The 15,902-nt window shown below is 49.2% G+C and overlaps 1 protein-coding gene across 4 annotated transcripts in view; it reads right to left on the reverse strand.

Moving 5' to 3' along the window:
* Positions 1-15,902, reverse strand: part of MEGF11 (multiple EGF like domains 11) — a 252,056-nt gene that overhangs the window by 400 nt on the left and 235,754 nt on the right. For 2 of the 4 annotated variants that reach the window (XM_039723397.1, XM_039723399.1), the window contains 2 exons: positions 6,122-6,178; positions 165-371 (listed from right to left, as the gene is read on the reverse strand). In XM_039723397.1, the coding sequence (XP_039579331.1) occupies positions 165-371; positions 6,122-6,178 (264 nt within the window). Of the gene's footprint in view, positions 1-164; positions 372-6,121; positions 6,179-10,756; positions 10,824-15,902 lie in introns of all 4 variants that reach the window. The other 2 variants (XM_039723396.1, XM_039723398.1) reach the window with 2 other exon arrangements.

Genomic DNA, 15,902 nt, shown 5'->3' on the forward strand with positions numbered 1-15,902 from the left:
CAGCTCAGGACATCCACCACTGTGGCTCAGCTCCCCAAACCAACACACCAGTGCTCAGGCCTTCCCCCTGCCAGTCCCTGTGCCACGCCAAGCCCGGGATCCGTGTGCCAGGACAGGGGAAAACCAGCACCTCCACCAACCCCCCTGTGCCACCCACTGCTTACCAACTTCGTAGATGTTTTTGTTGGCTGTTGATGAAGTTGGCATTTCGGAATACGGGGACTCCCTGTGACCAGGTGATTTCATTTCCACGTAGCTGCTCTCAGAGTGTTTGCAGGTTAAAATGGGGGGGTCTTTAATGGTGGCGTATGGGTTTTCACTGCTGTTCAGGGAACAAGTGCTGGAGCTGCACACAGATTCTTTCATATAATCTGCAAAACAAGAGCGGAGTGGGTGCGTTAGGGTCATTAGCTTAATTGGGTTAATTACAACTGAGCCTCTGCAGGAAGGCTGGGGGGCACAAGGGGCAGGGGATAAGGAAGATCCTTGAAGCCTCCAGCACAGACACCCGGTGCTTGTGCTCTGGGTGTTCCACACCATTGCATCCACCACTCACTGGCAGGAAAGAAATGAAAACCTGCTCAGTACTGAAGGTTTTCCTGTGAGAGCTCCTAGCTGCCGTTTACTGCAATACTTCATTTGAGGTGGCAATCCTTTCCCTCCCGCCCCCTCACTCCTCCGGAGCCGTGTCCATCCCGCTGCGCCTGCCCCGCGGGCAGTCGGCTCTGCAGGCAGGAGCTGCTCTGGGAGCTGGGCTGCTCAGCCAGGGGCCTCGGCACATCCAGTGCCCTGAGCTGGAGTGCACGACACTGCCACAGGCTCTGAACTGCACCAGTGCAGCCTCTGCACGTGCAGCTCCTGCTTTTGGGGTTATCCAGCATCCTACAATTGGGGAATGCTTGGGTTTCCACAGAGGGGGACAAGCCTCCATCTGAGCCTCACTTCTGCTCTGCTTTTTTCCCCCCTTTGCTGTAGACAGCTCCTGCTCCTCTCCCCTGGGCTGGAGAGGAGGTGACAGAGGCACTAGCTGGGGAGAACAAGGTTGGCATGAGAGCTGTGACCACCGGCCTGCCCGCTCGGTGACCCTGGCTGGGACAGACCAGCCTGCTGCAAGGTACAGTGCCAGTCTTGCTTTAAAAATAAAAAAAACAATAGAGAATAAATAGGTCTTAACATTGACATTCAAGAACGTGCCATTGCTGCTGTGTGCATCCTGCTGGGCAGTGCCAGTAATTTAGAATTAGAGCGATGCAATGAAAGATGAGGCATTTTCTTGTGCTGGGTTACAGTACAAAGGCAGATCCTGGTATATATGAAATACTCCCGGTGAAATAGGGGGACTTGCAAAATAGCTGCAATCCCAGCTGCCCCCGCTGTCTAGTATGGGAGACAAAAAGAGAAATTCAGGTTAAGAAATAGACAGACAACATGACATCACTTCTCCAAACCTCGGCTCTGAGCCTGCCAGCCCCATCCTGCTCCCTCACGTGCCAGGTTTGCTCCACTGTGAGTGACTGTCCCTCCTTCAGCTCTGGGGTTGTGTCTGTGTCTGTGTGTCCATCACCCCTGGCCTGGTGCCCCTGAGGGAGGTGTCAGGTGTTGCCTTTCTGGGCTCTGATTTCAGTGGCACCAACAAGTCTGGAGAGCCCTCAGCTCCAGGGTGGGTGAAAGCAGCTCACTGGGAAGCTCCACTGCACACAAATAGCTGGGACCATCAGGGATGGGGAGGCTGGCAGAGGCCTGGCACCAGTGCAAGGTTTATTTAGTTAGAAAACTTAGAAACTCCTTGTCTGACATCAGCCCCGGTGAGCAGTGCCTTTGCTTCCAAGTGAAACATGCCTGGTTTGGTAGATGACAGGAGATGGGAACCAAAGCACCAGTGACATTCCCTGGCTGTTGGCTGCAGGGTTTGTCCCTGCAGTGTCACCAACCCAGCCTAGTACAAGTGAGTGGAAAACTGCTCCATCCCATCCTTCTACAGAGAGCAGGGCAGCCCTGTGAGACCAAAGGCTTCTGCACATGAGTGAGCTCAATGTTGGCTTTTCCTGTGTATGTCACTTAAATCCAGGTGCCCCAGTCTGGGATCTGTTGGTGTTAGAGGAAACCATAGACAGACAAATGAAAGGCTCAGCTCCACCTGCCAGCAGCTTACAGCTCCTGGGGCTACTCCAGGAGATAGAGCTCGTTAGGAGAGCCTGGGCAGCCTCTAATGAGCCAGCTCTGCATTTTGGGGTGAGGGACATGGAGATTATCATCAACTTGTTTCTCCATTTCAAACAGTGCTGCTGAGCAGATGGCCACAGGGTGAAAAGCAGGATTCCCTCTGTGCCCCAAGACCCCCTGCAAAGTGTTCTCTGTCACACCACGGCTGGGAGGGAACAAATCAAACAAGAGCTGGGTGTAGATTCAGGACATGTTGATTATAAAGGACTGCTGACTGCTACAGCAAAGAGCAGAGTGAGAATTCCTCCTCCTGCAGAGCTGCAGCTGCAGGTAAATATCTGTGTGGTTTGTTTATGGAATTGGGCACATTGGAGCTGGCAAAGGCAAAAATCCCAGCACATCAGCTGTTTTATTTCATCCAGCTCAGCTACTTTTATCTCCCTAAGCTAAAATCCACCGGTACTGCAGTTAGGGCTGACATTACCCCCCAGGCAGGTGTCCCTCAGCCCTTCCCAGGACCAGTTGGCAGAGATCAGTGAATGCCACTCGGGCTGCCCAGACTTGTTTGGCCTCTCCCAGGAACTGCCTTTTCCCAGGAGATATTGAGAAACAGCGTGCCTGAGAGCCCATCCTGCTGACGTAAACAGAGCTCTGTGTCTGCCTGGGAGCAGACCCTTGCTTTGGACACAATATATTTTATGGAGCACCAGTGGATTCTGGGTACACCAGGGAGTCATTAGCCCTCAAGAAATATTACGTGCAAGATCACAGAGGATTTAGCTCTAAAGCTGTAGAGTTATTTCTTATTAAGGTAATTTGGGGATAATGAAGAAGTCTGGCATCAATTGTCAAATTTTGTTTCATGAATTAATTTAAGCAGAACAAACATATTTATAGATTCTCAGCCCATGGTGCTGCAGCCATGTGTGAGCCCTGGCTGTGCTGTCTCCTCATCCCTCCCTGCCACAGGCTCCAGCTCTCATGGAGGTGACAGCTCTGCCCCACAATGCTGGGGCTCACTGGAAGCACTCAATCAGCTGGACTTCCAGAGAAATATTGGGAATATGCTCTAATTTTGAAGTCTCTGCCTTCTGTGTTGCCTGGATACCAATCACCAGACCTTTGGAGGGTTTATTTTTGTTAGCAGGGACTGGAAATGTCCCTCCCCCAGACTGGGTTCCTCTCTTCTCTCCTGAATTTCCCCTGGCGTGCTGCAGACAAGCCTTGGATCCCCCAGCCCAGGTGGAAGTGCTGAGGGAGGTGCTGTGCCCTGGCAGAAGGTGCTCTCCTGTTTAACCCTTGCTGGGATGACGTGCCTGTGCTGGCTGCTGTCCCTAACCTGGCCAGCCCTGGCTGCTGCAGGGACAGTGACACAGCAAGGGCCCATTGCTCTTCTCAGAGGGCCACAGGAGTGGGGACACATCCTGTACAACAACCAGGGGAACCTCTCGGAGCCCAGCCCTGCACCCCTGGGATCAGTGCTTCTCTCTGCTGGGCTTTTCCTGGCTCTTCTGCAAATAATGGGTGTTTTTCCTTAAAATGGTCGTGCCTGAGGTCACGTCATTCCATCAGTGCAGGACTCTTCATTTAAAATCCAAACCTCTAAAAACAGAAGGACTCAGCTGAAAGGAAGAGCTCAGGAATGGCATCACTGAGCACCATGCACAGGAAAGAAACTGCTCAGAAACCTGCTCTGAAAACCCTCGAGCCTGGTGAGCCCCTGTCACCAGGTGCCACAGGGCTCAGGGTGGCACTGTGACAGCCAGCCCCTCTCTGCTGCTGTCAGACACTGGCCTTGACACCTGGCAGCCCCAGATCTCTGTGCCCGACCCCTGGAGCTCCACAGCAGCTCAGCCACCACCCCCCTGGTGCCAGGCTGCACAGGGGACCCTCTCCTGGTGCCCTGCTCTGGTCTCCTCAGAGAACTGGGGCAGCAGGAGGTGGCCCGGGTTCTCCACAGCCTCAAGCCCCCTGTGCCCCTCCCTCAAGGCTCTGTCTGGCCCAGGGCACCAGAGATCACTTCCAACTGCAGGACAGGCTCTCCCCAGTTAGACCACACTGGTGGGAAAAGACATGGTTTAAATTGGATGAAAGTAGCTAAAAACCAGGCACCTGCCTGCCAAGGCTTTTGCTGACACAATCCAATTGTTTGGGACTGGGAGTTTCTTCCTCTCCATTTTGTGAGGAATGTGGTGAGTCAGGGCCTGGCAGGGCAAGGAGAGCTCACTCTGAGCACTGGGCACATTCCCAGCTCCTCCTGGGAGGAGGCTCCCCTGGGACTGGGGGTGTCCAGCTGCCAGGGAGCCCTGGGGCTGCCAGGGATGGACCGTCAGAGGGGCTTGGGAACCTCGGGAACCTTCAGCCTGCTTCTGAGAAGGTAAGGCAGCTTCTGAAAGGCAGCTGCTTCTGAGAGCCCTCAGCTCCTATGTGCTTGCAGCTGAGCTCCCAACATACCTGGGAAGCCAGGTGTGCCCCTGTGCCCTGCCAGTGCCAGCCCTGCCTTCTGAGGCCACAAAGAATTCCAGCTGTGGCTTCTGAGCCTGATTTTTCAATTTATAAAGAGGTAAACATGTAAAGGAAATTGTTCAGATCCTAAGAATTAAAGAAAATATGTAGCAGCTGAAAATGTATTTCACAGTTCTCTGTCACTGTGGCTCTTTCTCTGCCCCACTGGTGCCCCTCTGTGTGGATGGAAGTTCCTGCTGCATGTGCTTAAGGTACCTTTAAACTCTGTAAACACAGTAAGTTTAAACTAATGAAGTTAATGGCTCCATGTAAAGGGAACAACTAGCTCTATTATAATAAAATTTTTCTTTTGAAAAAGGGAATTATTGAAGTAGCTGAAACCAGTGGATTGAGTATTTTGTATATCATAAATTATATATATCATAATCCATTCAATGTTTTTACTTTAGCTTTATCAACAAAGATTTGGTTGTTGGTTCTTGGTTTCCTTTGGTGATTCTGTGTGGCAAGGTGATGTTCTACAAATATTGCATCCCTGTCTTTTGAAAACAGCAGCTACAAAGTGAATATTGATCTCTAGGCCTGGCTATGAGCTGGTTAATGCTTTTTATGTGGAATAGCTTTTGATATTCCCCGTTGGCTGAGCCCAGGGTGTGGCTGTGGAGCCCCTGAGCCATGGCAGAGCAGGGGCTCTGGCACAGCCCTGCTGTCCCCTGGCTCAGCCAGCGCCAGCCCCAGGGCACTGCAGGAAGAGCCTGTGTGGTGTTTCCCTCCTCGGCTCCCTGAGGGACATTCCCAGCTGTAATTCACATCCAGGACCTCGGCCTGAAAGCTGCCTATTCCCCAGGAGACAGATTCCTTGCTCCATCTTCTGGAGCACAAGCTCCATGAGCTAAACCCCAGCCCAATCTGCCAGGAGCTGTGGGAACCACTGTGCCGAGCGTTCCCGTGCTCCAGATGGAACTGGAATATTGAGAATGTAAACGTGGAGGAAAGGGAAGTGTAAAACCACTGGGCCCTGTGCTCGTGACTCATCTGAGATCCTCTTTTAGACCTGCCCTGGAGTCAGTGCCACCAGTGCCAGCGTGAGGGGACCTCGGCCTCAGGGAGGGCTCTTCTCCAGCTCTGCTCTCAATCCCTCTCAGCAGAGGGCACGAGCAGGGGCAGCTCCTCTCCTGGGGCTTTCTTTTAGCTCAGCATGGCCAGGAGCAGGGAAACAGCCCTGTGCCAGCAGCAGCTCCCCCAGAGCCCGTGTGGCTCCTACTGAGTGTGCCCTGGCCAGCTCCACCTGCCCTGAGCTGAGCCCTCCCTTTCTCCCTGTGCTGCAGAGCCCTGGGAAGCTTTGCATCCATCACTCATGGCCAGGAGTGCTGGGAGCCAGGCAGGCAGCTCGTGTGGGTGGCTCTGTCCCTCCCTGCCAGGCTCCTATCTCACCTCTTCTAGGACACCCTCCTCACACCTGGGCAGGGTTCTGCAGCTCTGGATACCATACCTTTGAAGCTTTTTTCCATTATGTATGTGTTCTGACGTCTATCCATCCCACAAGCACCTGCATAAAAATGATATATAATGGAAAACAAATAAATATTTATGTAAATTGGATTGCTTTGACTACTGAGCAGCATATATTCTTCCCTCTAAATTGTACATCAAGGCCCTCATTTAGGGAAGCTCTTAAGCACATCCTCAGCTGTAAGCACACACTCAGCTCCAGTGGGGAGTCTGTGCACGCCTGGAATTATGCATGTGCTTAAGAGTTTCCCTGGAAGGGAGAGCTCTCTGCAGCAGGGTTACCAAGAACTGCCATCCATCAGGAGATCAGGATAAAAACCATCTGCTGAGACATTCATTACTGGAATGTGTGAAAGAAGCCTAAAACATGCCCTTTCAAATCTGAGTCTGCAGGTTGTGTTGCAGCACTCTGTGACTAATTTTAGGCTTTGTTTTGTTTGTGGAGAGTGTAGTATTTAACTCACAGCCTTAGACTCTAAGGTGTGCACAGTCTTCTTAAATTACCTACTATCACTTTGCTCATGAATTTGCAGTTCAGTGACTGATGTGACAACAGTCCCTAAGTGCCCACTGTGCTCTGACAGCGCAGCACCAGGAGCAGAGCTGACAGCCAACAATTCTGCCTTGTGCAGCTCCAGAGGGACTTGCTGTTCCTCACAGAAGCTGAGGCAGAAGGGGATGGGGACCTTTTCCATTTTTACTCCTGCAAATTACCCTAGATATCAATCAAAAGGAAAATCTAATGTAAGCCTTTAAATCTTTTTAGCTATAGAGTCTGGTGTTTCCTATTGACTGCGGCAATCAATACAGATTTGGTTACTGAGAAACGTCCTTGTGGCTTATGGGATTCCCAGGCAAGTAACTCAGTTACACTGGGAAGAGAGCCCCACAAACAGTGTGTCCCGGAGGTCTCCCAGCTATTTGTCCTTGTGTGTCCTCTGGTCTCTGCAGAAAAGTTGTCATGGCCATGGGCAATGCTGTACCAGCCCCTTTTTGATGACGGCTTCATATTTTATTTTTTTTTTGCTAAATAAGGGAAATTACTAAATTAGACAATAAATGTGTTACTGGCACATCAAAGACAAACCAACCCTTTGCTCTGGTTCTCAATGCCCATCCCTGAGCACAGGAAAGGGGCTGGTGGCACCCAGCTGCTCTTCTGGCCACAAGTGACCCCCAGTCCATTGGAGCACCTTCTGCTTTGTTCTGCACCACGAGCCAGTTCCAGACTCACCTGCTGCAGAGGGCAGGGCAGCCTGGGAGCTTTGGGCAGCTCTGTCCCAGGGCAGGGTGAGCTCTGTGCTCTTCCCCTGCTGTGTTCTCAGCCAATTCATCCCTTGGCCCAGGGCCGCAGGGCTGGGGCTCCCCAAGGGCAGCCCTGGGGATCACACATCCTCCTCCTGCCAGGGCTGAGCAGATCTCCAAAGGCAGCAGTGTCCAAGCAGCATTTGAGCTCACCCCACAGAGCAAGGCTGGGAGGAGCACTGGAGAGCTCCCAGCTGGGGTCCCCAGGGGAAGGGGCTGTACCCAGGGGGAGGCAGTGGCAGGGAGCAAAGGGACCCAGGCTGAGCCATGGGGAGGTGCATTGCCCTTGGGAGGGCCACACAACCCCACAAAGCCCTTCCCAACCAAAGATTCCCATAATTCCTCCTTTAGTTTTCTCTTTTATCTGTTATAATAGTGTGGGTTTATGACCCATTTTTTTGTATTCACTCAGTTCCTTGGGAAGTGAAATGAATAATAGATACATTATTTTTAAAACTGCAAAAGTAGTTAAATGTGGAAAAGTCCTAAACCAGCCAGGGATCTGGCACTTCAGGAAAGTCCAGGTTTAAGTCTGAAGCTAAATTATCTGCTGGGGTGAAATCAGTCTCAGCTGGAAATAGTTTTCCACACCTTTTGGCTTTGAGAAAAAAGTGAAGTCAGCTGTGAATCAAACTTATAGCCTTTGGTCCTCTGGAATAAATGCAGCTTTGAGTCACTCATGATGTGCTGCAAATCCCACTTTAGTGTCTGCATCCAGGACTGCTGTTAAAAAAGCATCAGAGATAAACCCAGCCCTGCCTGCAGCTGCTGTGGCCAGTGCTCCAGATAATGAGACAAGAACTTTTCCTGAGCTCAGGTCAGTGTTTGGGAGTTTTCATCTGCTTGGGATGGGAGCTGGAAGCTGGGCTCTGCCCCTGCCCAGTGCAGACTGGACTGGAGCAAGAGGGATTACTCACAGGGCAAACAATTCCAGTTCTGCAGCACAAGAGAGAGAAAATGCAAGGACAAGCCACTCCCTGAACAAGGACCAGGCTGCCCTGGGGAGGCAGTGACACACAGGAAGGTGACAAAGCTCTTCTTGGCACCACAGTTCCCAAACTCTGATGTCTCAAGCCCACATCCATGGGAATTACTTGTGCTCCTCCCCAGACTCCACTGAACACAATCAGCTCTCTGAAAACCTGGAATTTGAAGCTCACAAACAAATGTGCAGCAGTAAAAGTACAGGCTTTGTCCTTGCATTTTCCACTTGGGAAGAACATGAACTTGGCAAACAAAGTCCTGCTAAACAGGTAAAACACCTGCAGTCTGGTAAGATCCACTGCAATTAAGAAAATCCTTATCACTGCAGGTTTGAGGAGATGAGTGTTCAAGCTAATTTTGGTGTTGATATTCTTACAGTTTCCTTTCCCCAGCTCTAATTCATGCTTAGGACACTGCAGTTTCTAACAGGGCTGTAGACATTTCTGGAGCCTGGTTCTCCTCATCTGCTGGCTCCATCCTTTGGGCTCACCAGAGGAGTCATTGGCTGAGGAACCAGTGGAGACTTTCCATCCATTCCAGACTTTCCCTTCCATTTCTCTTCCATTTCCCTCTCTCTTCTTGGCTCACTCCCACATCTGCTCTCTGTGACAATTCATGGGGTCACAGCAGAGAAGCTGGGCAGTGTCCACTGCTGTTTTTAACTTTTTAACTGAACCCAGCCCTGCCCAAGGCTTGGCTGCTCTTCCAACACATGAGTTGGAGCATCTGTGTTATGAAACTAAGGCTGATCGTGGGGTCACAAGGTGGAACACGTTTTTAACTGTGGTACTTCCATGCTTGATGATGTTTGAAAGTCAAGATTCCCTGTGTGACCTTATTAGACTTTTATTTTATGTTTATAATTCAAAGTTGAAGGTTTAAACTATCTTCTGAAATTTTCATGAGAGGAACCTGCAGCTTTTATTGCACAACAGTAATACCAAGAAATGAAAACTTTTTATTTGCATGTAAAAACAGCCTTGATCTGAGCAAGGATTCAATGTTGTGAAAGTCAGAGAAGAAAGGAAAAAAATCTAATTTTCATCAATTAGCTTGAAAAAAGAAAGAAAAAGTTATCTTGGATGCAAAATGCTATGGGAAAAAATGGAGTGTTTTGCTGGAGGCTCCTTAGCTAAAGTATTTATCACTTCTAGATCATTCTTGCTGCAGAGGCATTTAGCATCATTTCTGCTGGTAAAATAAAATGCGTGAATGCAGAACAGAGGTGGCACATGGGGAGCTCAGGACAGCACAAGTTAAACACAAATAAAGCAAATAGTGTGCAAAAAAAGCAGCAAAATAATAAAAGGAAAATTAATGTGGTTTGATAAGCATTTAGAAACCCTCACACACAGCCACCTCTTTGTCACATACAGATAAGCACAACAGTGGTTCTGCAGCTTATGACACAGAAAGCATTGATGGTGTTGAGGATGAAAAGACTTTGCACTGAAGTTTGACAGGTTTGTGATTTTCCTGATGCAGGGAAGAGTTATCTGTGGAGCGGGGCACGGCGTGGGCCTGGGGCAGGTTGTGACGCCTGGTGCTGCCCTATGTTCATTCCTCTGCCATGTGAGCTGTGAGATAGTTGACCTCAAAAATCCCATAATACTCCCTAATGCTGCACTTTCCCTCCTCCTGCATATTTTCAGTGAGATGTTACTAATCCCAGGAAAGGAAAGGGCAAAAGCTTTGGGCCACTGACGAGCCAAACTCAGAGTGCTCAGATAGGAAAACAAATAGCATCCAAAGCACTAAATCTGGGCAGGATTTGAGCTAAGAGCTGCTAAAAACCCTGTTAAAACTCAAGCCAGGAAGAATAAACTCAGAACAGGCAATTACACTTCACTCTTGGCTTGGTTGCACTGGCTGGTGGTTCAGAATTGCCACGGAATGATTTACTGGGAGATAATGGAGCATTGCACACCCCAGCTCCCACAGAGGCTCCACACCTTCATCAAGATGCCAGTATTTAGTGCTAAGCTTTATTAAGCATGAAAGGAAAGAAGAAAAAAAGCCAAATTTGAATTTTTAATGTCCTGAGTTAGTCCTTAAAAAAACATTTATAGACTAGATGATAGTGATTCAACAGAGCAACCTTGGAAGGGAGACTAAAATGAATATTGACTTTGCTTTCCCAGTCTGTGGTTTGTGGTAAAGGAAACAATTTTTAATTCTCCATCTTTCACTACTGGCAATTCTGATTGTGAACTAAAGACAACAGCAATATTCCTCATTATTGTTAATGCCTTTATGAAAGGCTGATTTGGATTTGGAATTGCTCTAAAGTCTACTAAAGTGATTAAAGTGTTTAAAAATTACTGACCTAGTTCATTCAGATAGCTGTAGGGTCTCCAGTCTGCAGTTTCTCTGTCAAGGATTTTGTTACTGAGCTGTTCAAAAAGTATGATAATGGGTTAATGCTGGAAGAGACAGACAGTTCCCACCCCAGACTACAGCCCAAGGATGTCAGGAATAAAAATGGGAGGTGACTCCTGCCTTGGCCTCACCATCTCAGCCTTTATGTGTGTGAGTTGGACAGCTGCTCACTGGCATTAGGGAAAATCACAAAGGAAAGTCACTTCACCAAGCCATGAACACAAGCATGCTGGAGAACACAGGATTTCCTTTGGAACCACGATGGGATGCCTGTGGACGTGGAGTGACACGCTCCAAACTAACCCATGGAGATGCATGGATCAAAGCCCTACACAGCATGCACAGAGGGGCTGCCTGGAGCCTGGGGGCTGCTGGCACTGACAGGAGATGCAGGGGACACGAGTTCTCTCAGTTCAAGGAAAATCACTTTGGCAATGATGGAGCACAAGGGCCCCTGTGGATCTGCCAGCAAAGAGGAGAGTCCAGGGCTGCCCTGGAGGTGGGACAGCCCCTCCAGAGGGTGCAGTGAGAGGAGAGGGGTCTCTGCTTTGGGGTGCATGGCCTCACCGGGCTGGGACAGAGCAGAAGGGGCTCCACAGATGAGTGGTCACCAGCTGAGCCCTGCAGGGGGGTCTGGGAATAGCTGTAGGTGCTAAGACTGCTGAGCTTTCCTCCTCACATTATTCCCTTGAAAGCCACACCTGCAGGAATACAGCTGGTCCAGAGGAAGGGTCAATTCAAGAGCAAATCCCAGCCTTGTTTCTGAAAAGGTACGAAGCCATCACTGCCCTCCTGTGTCTGCTTCCAGACTGGGAAGCCTCCTGCTGTGTTTGGAAGCATTCAGCTCTGCTATTTTACTGTATTTACAAGAAAATGCTAAACAAAAAGGAGGTTAAAATTGAAAGAGAGTATTCAAAATTACCACAACATTTAATTTTTCCTGATCTACCATTCCTTTTTGCTCAGCTGTCTTAATAGGGTTTTAGACCTGGAACAAATCCCCCCACTGATGTATTTGAGCCTATTGGGATATTAAATCCCAGCTGGGGCCCAGCACCTACAGCCACATTCCAAGGGCATTTTCACCCCTCCACAGTCCTTTCCAACAGCCCTCAGTGCTACTGCCACCCCTTGGGCTACAGCAACCATGGTTTGTCCCTGTGCCCACAGAGCTCCCGCTGTCCGGCACTGAGGAAACTCTGCAGGAAATCAGGAGAGCCCAGGAGTCATTTCCTGATCATCCAACAGCTCCCTGTGCTTCCAAAGTGGGAATGGAAACAGAGACAGCAGAGGCATGGATGGAGGGATGGATAGAGGGATGGATGGAGGGATGGAGGGATGATGGATGCAGGGATGGATGGAGGGATGGATGATGGAGAGATGGACAGATGGGGCAGTTGGACAGCCCAGCAGGGGCAGGGGCATGAAGAGCAGATCCATTTGGAATGTGGTCACTGGGAGGAATTCTACCCTTGGCACCATCAGTTCTCCTCAGCAGAGCCCACAGCTTCATTCTTCTCTTCAGAACTTGCAGCCAGAGCACAAATGCTGATTTTTCAACCCAGCTGCACACTTACAGCACATTTATTAAAGTCTTGGGGTTTCTATTAAAAGTTGTGGCTTTGCAGGATTTATAAATCAGCTCACAAACCTAAAATTTGGCATGAAGAGCTATGGGCTAGAATTGATTTTTTTAATGAAATGATTTGGGGACATTTCTAAGTTTTTCTGAATGCAATTTTTCTGAATGTGATTATAGCTGTCTCTTTGTGCTACTATCATTTCTTAGCGCACTATAATTTGTTAACTTTTTTTTTTAAGATAGAAAATACTTCAATTTTTACTGTGAAGCAAAATTGCTTTTCTGCAGGAAGAAATCCTTCATAGTAAATTTATCCATTAAAATTCCAGGCTGGTAATTTTAGCAATTTGGTTAAAACTACCTCATATCTGGCAACTTTTCCTTTAAGATCAAGGAGATACCAGCCTGAGTAAACAAAGTCATTATCTGCCTGTCTGAAATAGCTGGATAGATGACAGTGGCCACTTGATCACCACCAGCCATTTGTCAATGCCCAGGTTTTTAAGTCCATGGCGATTAGGCAAAGAAGTGCTGGCAGGAATTCCATCATACCTTTATCCTCCAGGAGAGCAATCAATAATTTGACATTTATTTCCCTAACTACTGACTTCAGGTCTCCCTGATCCAAGCTTGTGCTGCTCAGTTTTAGATGCCCATCCTGAACATGCTGCAGCCATTCTCTATTTGCAGTCTTCCTTTTAGTTGGGCAGGTTTTAGTCAGAGGTACTTAAAGGTGCTTTCTGTACTGAATTCCTTTTTATTAGCTGGGTGACATCCAGTCAGACCATTTCCAGTGACCTCTGTTTTGCATGTTCCAATTTTATGTGAAGTCTTTGGTAGAATTTAGGACTTCCTTTAATAGATGTGAAACTGCTGGCTTTAAAAAAATCAGGACATCTACTAGCAATTGATTTTTATGATGTCTGTAGAAACCAACACCTGGACTTTTGCTGCAATGCTGGAAGGGAATGAGGGTGGAATTATGAGCTTTGCAAAAGCTCAAGGTGAGAATCCTCCATTTGCTTGTGACCAGTGCAGCAGCCTCATTCTTTACACAGAGGATTCTACACAAACTTTGCAGTGCTTGGTAAAAGTGAGGTTTGTTTTTACTTCATGCACAATGCAATAACTCAGTCACAAAGCTGGCATTGAAGCCCTGGGAGGGGTTCTGTGAGTGGTGCTGCCAAACACCCTCTGAACAAAACAGGTCCTCAGCAGCTGAAATCTGGTCTGTGGCTCAGCAATGAGAGCTTTGATGTGAAGACACAGGTATGGAGGTACGTAATCGCCATTTACCTGCTTTGGAAATTTTTGGTAATTCTGTGGCAAAAGTTCACCTGAGTTCATGTCTGATAGTCCTTGGTAACTTGCAGCATCATTACTAGCTGGTGCTGCACATGTCATGAGAAAAAAGGCCAAACCTACTTGCAGGAGCTCCTAAGCAAAGGTCAAGGTCTGGCTTCAGTTAAACTCACAGTAAAACATCTCCTGGCTCCAGTGGTTCCAGCCTTCTCCCCAGCTGACTTGCCAAGCTCTCTCCTGTGGGAAGAGCAATTACTTGTGGCAAAGTGCTGGGAGTTAAAAGCCTGCACTGAGATGCTGGAGCCTCCTCCTGAGCCTCAGAGCTGCAGATCCATTCTCGGGGTCCTTGCACAGAGATGAAGCTCAGCCCTACAAGCTCCTGCTGGCACCTGGCACAGGCCTTGGGGACAGGACTGCAAGGGCTTGGATGCCCCAGTCCCTGTGTCCAGCTGCCTTTTACTGCAAACACCCAGGCACACAATCCCCCAGAGAGCTGATCAAGCTCCATTTCAGCAATAATCAGATTTCTTTGTCCCATTAGTCTTCCTGGGAAGCTATTCCAAAATCTCACTGATCTGATGGTAGAAATCTAATTTCCAGCTTCGATGCATTCATGGCCAGTTCATCCTCATTTGTTCTCGAGCCAGCTCTGTCATCTCACTTAAATAGCTCTCCTCCCTCCTTGTGTTTACCTTGCTGTATTTATAGATGGCAATCATGCTCCCCCTCAGCATTCATTTTGCCAGATAAAAGCAGCCAAGCCTTTTCCAGTCTCTTCTGATAGGCTCCCCTTATCCTCCCACTTGTTTTCCTCCTGCCTGTGTTCAGTCTGTGCTCCACTGGCACAACCCCAGCCCCAAACACACTGGGGAGGGTTTGATGCCTCCACTGGTGCTTGTCTCTCAGCAGCTCCCGTGGCTCACCTTCAGGACCTGAGCAGTGGCCAAATGTCTGTCTGGCAGAGGGGGCATGAGGAGGTGAGATCCTTCCCCCTGCTGAAGCCTGGCCCTGCTCCCATCCCGTGTCACAAACTGTCCCCAGGGCAGTGCTGGGCCCTTCAGCTCCTGCTGAAGCCTCACCCACCTCCTTCCCTCCAGAGGTGCCACCCCGGGAGCTGCAGCAGGGTCAGTCCACAGTGCTGGGAGCCCCCAGGCAGGGAGCCTGGAGATGGGAGAGGGATGGGGAGGAGAGCAGGAAGGAAAATGTGTACAGTTGGGGAAGAGAAGAGAATAGGAGTAGGGACTTGAGAAAGAAAAAAGATAATGGAGTAGAGAGGTGCCACCCCGGGAGCTGCAGCAGGGTCAGTCCACAGTGCTGGGAGCCCCCAGGCAGGGAGCCTGGAGATGGGAGAGGGATGGGGAGGAGAGCAGGAAGGAAACAGGAATTAAATGTGTACAGTTGGGGAAGAGAAGAGGAGTAGGGACGTGAGAAAGAAAAAAGATAATGGAGTAGAGTGATCACCAAGAAAAGAGGGGAGAAAAGGCAAAAGACACAGAAAGAAAGGAGAGAAGGGCAGGGAAGCACAGGAGAGAAAACTCCTCAAGCTGGAGCAGGGCTCCCAGCTGTCCTGCCCTTGTGCTTTGCCCAGGCTCTGAGAGGAATGGCTCCAGCCCAGCTCCAGCCTGATCTCCTTGGAGCACAGGGAGGTGACACATCCCGGCTCTGGCTCAGCACTTCAGACATTCCTCTGCCATTGTTTTTTCATTTTGCATCTGTGCTGGTTCCTTTGTGACCCCAGCTGGCACTCTAAAGAAATGAATCCTCCAAGTACAACTTGTGCACATTTCTCTGCAGAAAGTGAGAATGGCACCAGGCAAACTGATTTGGAAATGAACTCGTTAAGGCAGCTATTAGGGCTTTATATGCTCCTTTGTCTTACTTGGCTGCAGAGCTGCAGACAGACAAAGTGTATTCTTGGCCATCCTCAGCTATTCAGCACTGCAAAGCATTCTCATTAATAAGTGAGATGGTGGGAGATCTAAAGGAAATATCAGGCCATATATTTTGATAAATACCCTGAAAATACCAATTCTATTGGTCTTTCAGTGATTATCAGGACAACCTGACTGACTACAATGGCCAGAGCTGCAGCAGGGGGAGCATTTTCCAGGAGAGTCCCAAAGCACCACTTGGGGATTAAACCTTTCCAGCAGCTTAATTTTTGAAGTAGTTCTGTGAGAAGATGGCACTGCAGGCTGGGAATCCAGGA

This window comes from Passer montanus, unplaced genomic scaffold, assembly GCF_014805655.1.
Source record: "Passer montanus isolate IOZ18808 unplaced genomic scaffold, ASM1480565v1 scaffold5, whole genome shotgun sequence".
NCBI classification, from domain to species: domain Eukaryota; kingdom Metazoa; phylum Chordata; class Aves; order Passeriformes; family Passeridae; genus Passer; species Passer montanus.